This window comes from Adiantum capillus-veneris, chromosome 23, assembly GCF_014529385.1.
Source record: "Adiantum capillus-veneris isolate H3 chromosome 23, ASM1452938v2, whole genome shotgun sequence".
NCBI lineage: Eukaryota > Viridiplantae > Streptophyta > Polypodiopsida > Polypodiales > Pteridaceae > Adiantum > Adiantum capillus-veneris.
In genome coordinates, this window is record NC_140953.1 from 134740281 (window position 1) to 134743602 (window position 3322).

General features: G+C 42.6%; 1 protein-coding gene across 4 annotated transcripts; it reads right to left on the minus strand.

The window, feature by feature from the left end:
* Window positions 1-280: 280 nt before the first annotated feature.
* LOC147428626 (uncharacterized) lies at window positions 281-2901 on the minus strand. Of its 4 annotated transcripts, none has more exons than XM_086496943.1 (6): window positions 2707-2901; window positions 2562-2609; window positions 2225-2344; window positions 1999-2109; window positions 1800-1890; window positions 281-777 (listed from the first exon to the last, which is right to left on the minus strand). In XM_086496943.1, exons 2-6 carry the CDS (start codon window positions 2564-2566, stop codon window positions 667-669), a joined length of 438 nt encoding a protein of 145 aa, XP_086353069.1. In that variant the 5' UTR covers window positions 2567-2609; window positions 2707-2901; the 3' UTR covers window positions 281-666. The 4 variants fall into 4 exon arrangements, with proteins under 4 accessions (XP_086353069.1, XP_086353070.1, XP_086353068.1 ...); XM_086496944.1 differs by having other exon boundaries at window positions 2225-2349; window positions 2707-2900; XM_086496942.1 differs by having other exon boundaries at window positions 2562-2901.
* Between the last annotated feature and the right edge of the window lie 421 nt (window positions 2902-3322).

Below are 3322 nucleotides of genomic sequence, written 5' to 3' on the forward strand. Positions count from 1 at the left end.
ACAAAAGGATATCTTATTTTGAGATCTCAATGTCTATTTGTGCAAACTTTGCAAAGATAGGAAATACAATTTTCTTGAAGTCTTACCTTTGCACTGAGACTTCATCAGTTCTCTAAAAAGGCTTGCAAGCCAAAATTCAATTAGACAGAAGGATATTTTTATTTCAGATCTCAATGTCTATTTGTGCATACTTTGCAAAGATATGAAATACAATTTCTTTGGAGTTTTACCATTGCATTAAGACTTCATGAGTTCTCTAAACAGGCAAGCCAAGATTCGATTAGATAAAAGGATATTTTCATTTCAGATCTCAATGTCCCGATCAACATCCCATGGAAATGACATAATTCAATACATCGCTAAATCTCTCAAAGCTTGTGATGGCCATGGCAGTAAGACCACCATAGGCCATACATGCCCCCACACTTGGCCCCTCAAAAGAGCTTGTTGTTCATGGACAATTTCTATGAGACGATAATTCTCATATGCACGCTACTTGTAGAGGAAGGCTTACATGACACAAGCTGTTGTAATAAACACCGATGGCGCAAAAGAATAATGGACATACAATACCAGAGAAGAAGCAATCCTGGACCTGCTTTCAAGGCGTTCTTTGAATGTTTCGAAAAGAAATTGGGGGTTCTTGATTTTCCAAAAATGCTGAGATCATAGATAATGCCTCCGATTCCACGTGCACGGAGTTGAAGCTCGTATTCTATCCATCTCTGCTTCAAGTTCTTTTTCCTTCTCTTGCAGCTCCTTTTTCAGAGTAGAAAGCTGTCATGCAATCACAAAACAAGTCAAGCTCTCTTCTACTCTATGGAGCTCTGAATTGTTGAGACAATTCTGCACCATAACATTGATCCTCGATCAGGACTCCACAAGAAACGCGGCAACACCACAAGTATACAAATGTATGTGCAACTTGGGCCTTATGGTACAATTTAGACTTTATGGTCAAGGAGGGCACATAGAGAAATTTGGGCTCTCATGACAATGAGACAGATCATTCTTAGCAACAAGTCCTTGGCAACATAAACCAAGTAACCTTCATTCATAGAACTGTGCACAACTCTACACGCTTTTGAGGTGGAGGAAACATTAGCTGCTATATAAGCTTGAGGCAATCACTCATCAAAAGTTCCCTATATCACTTGCGTTCAAGGGATTAAAATAGTACCCATATATACATGCTATATCTACACTATGGGTGTCTATTAAGAACCTAAACCCCCCTCTAATGCATACATATACATGATGAAGATTGGGGTATATATAATCCTCTCCGGGTAACCCACATGAAATGGTACACATTTTGAAGAGTGACCACCCTTGGCATTCAAGACATGACTACATACAGTCTTTGTAAGCACAAGATATTATATACACGACCGACAGATGCTGAACTTGCCTATAAAGCTAATTAAACGCTTGAATTTAGAAGCATTTAGTTAATGGATGCCGAAGCAGTAACCTACCACAGAAAACCAAGAATAAGAACTTAAGGCATGCACGGTGAGGCATTACCTAAGGTGCAAAGACGATCTTACAAATTCCAGAAGTAGTATCTGAACAACCATCTTTGCAGCATATCTAAGTGTCTTTTAGGCCTTGAGGTCCTTACACTCAAACAGCCTACAAGCATAGTAAGCTCCTGGTAGAGCACCCCTAGGTTCTTTTTGAAAAATATATCCTACTCTAGGCATGTGTGCATGGATGCACGCGTATGTATGTCGACATGCGATCTTTTTGTCCCACGAAAAGCACATTGATAAACATACAGGTAAGACAACACCCACCCTGATATTCTCATCCATCAATCCTTTGAGGTAGTCCTTCCGATGCTGTTGCCTCATTATCTCCTCTTCTGTTGAATGAGGACCACAAAAGCTGTCCAACATGGATAACGATAACAAGAAGAGTAGATGAGATAGAAATTTAGAACAAAAGGAGAGCTTTCCTCTGCTTTCTGTGTTGAAGAACCAAAACCAGATCTACCTTGCGAGGCATTGATTATAGCGATCAAAAGTCTTCTCCTCTTCAATTAACTGCTGGCGTGAAGACTCCCTAAGCTTAAGTTGTTCCTCCATGGCAGCTTTTAACTCTGCCCTGTGATCCACAATCTCAAGTACATAACTACCATGTTCATACATAAAGACAGCTATGTGGGCTTGAGCATGAATCAAGAATGGCATATATGCCGCAAATATGGAACAACCCTTACTGTCGTCTCAAAGTCTCAGCTCTTCGAGGTGAAACAGACTGTCGCACCTCTCCCTCCTTCCAGGCATAGTGCATTTGTCTCCTTTGCAAAGAGCCCATCTCTTTCTCAAACTCCTTCTCTCTGCTCTGCACATTTCAATGGCAATTCTGAGAAGAGGTATCTCATGTCCTTTTTGTGCGAGGTACATGAGCAAGCATGGGCGCAAGTGCAGAGCTTCCCTGCCACCTGCGTGTGTGTGTGTGTGTGTGTGTGTGTGTGTGTGTGTGTGTGTGTGTGTGTGTTGACACGCATACAGATGCACCTGGTTGATGAATGAGTTCTGTGTCCAGAAACCTACTTCATCGTTGGTGATGGTGGGAGCCTTGGTGCGTCTGTTGACGATACTCTGTCGAACATTAATCATCTTCGTTTAGTTTGAGCAGCAACAGAAGCATTTCTCTGAGGCTATGGAAAATGCGTAACAGAGTAACGTTCTCGAAAACCTTCCATATTCTGGGATGGCAAAAACCCTAGAATGAAACCCTCCGTCTGCAGGCTGGCGTAGCAGCGTTACATCTCATTACTCTGCAAGACAGAGACGGCCAATTCCCCGCAGAAAAAACACAGAGAGAGAAGGGTAAAGCGTCGTCTGTCAAGAAAGACGTGTTGCTTGAAAAGAAAATATGACCAGCTCTTCTCTCTACAAATGAAGCCGGTTCTGATAACTGTCAACCGCCACAATCCACAATTTATGAAACATTACATTTCATTTTTTCGGCCCCTTCAAAGTTCAAGCTAACACTAAAACACTAAGGCAGGGTTCAGACGAAAGCGGCGGCAGCCCTCCCTAAAAACTCTTGTGCTGAGCACATAAGGGCCGACCAGCCACTCAGTCAGTCACCTCCTTGCAGGAGCATATGCTGATGTGGCGACCCCTTCTTGGATGAGCAGGACTGGAAGCCAGACCCAAAAAATCGAGCCTCGTATTTTACAGCCAGCCAGCCAGCCACAATTCTGTCACGATTTTCACTGCAAAACCAGTGAGCGTCTTCTTGTGCTCAAACTTGGGGTGAGAGGAGATCTGTTATGTGGGTGGCTAGCTTTATGTGCTCAAACTTG

Bases quoted from the DNA above. Each gene is read 5' to 3' on its own strand.
- LOC147428626 (XM_086496941.1), bottom strand. From the start codon at position 2,627: ATGATTAATGTTCGACAGAGTATCGTCAACAGACGCACCAAGGCTCCC. The intron at 2,350-2,561 runs GTAGGTTTCTGG...TGAAATGTGCAG, and splicing joins CCACCATCACCAACGATGAA to AGCAGAGAGAAGGAGTTTGA. The intron at 2,110-2,224 runs GTAAGGGTTGTT...TGTGGATCACAG, and splicing joins GCTGAGACTTTGAGACGACA to GGCAGAGTTAAAAGCTGCCA.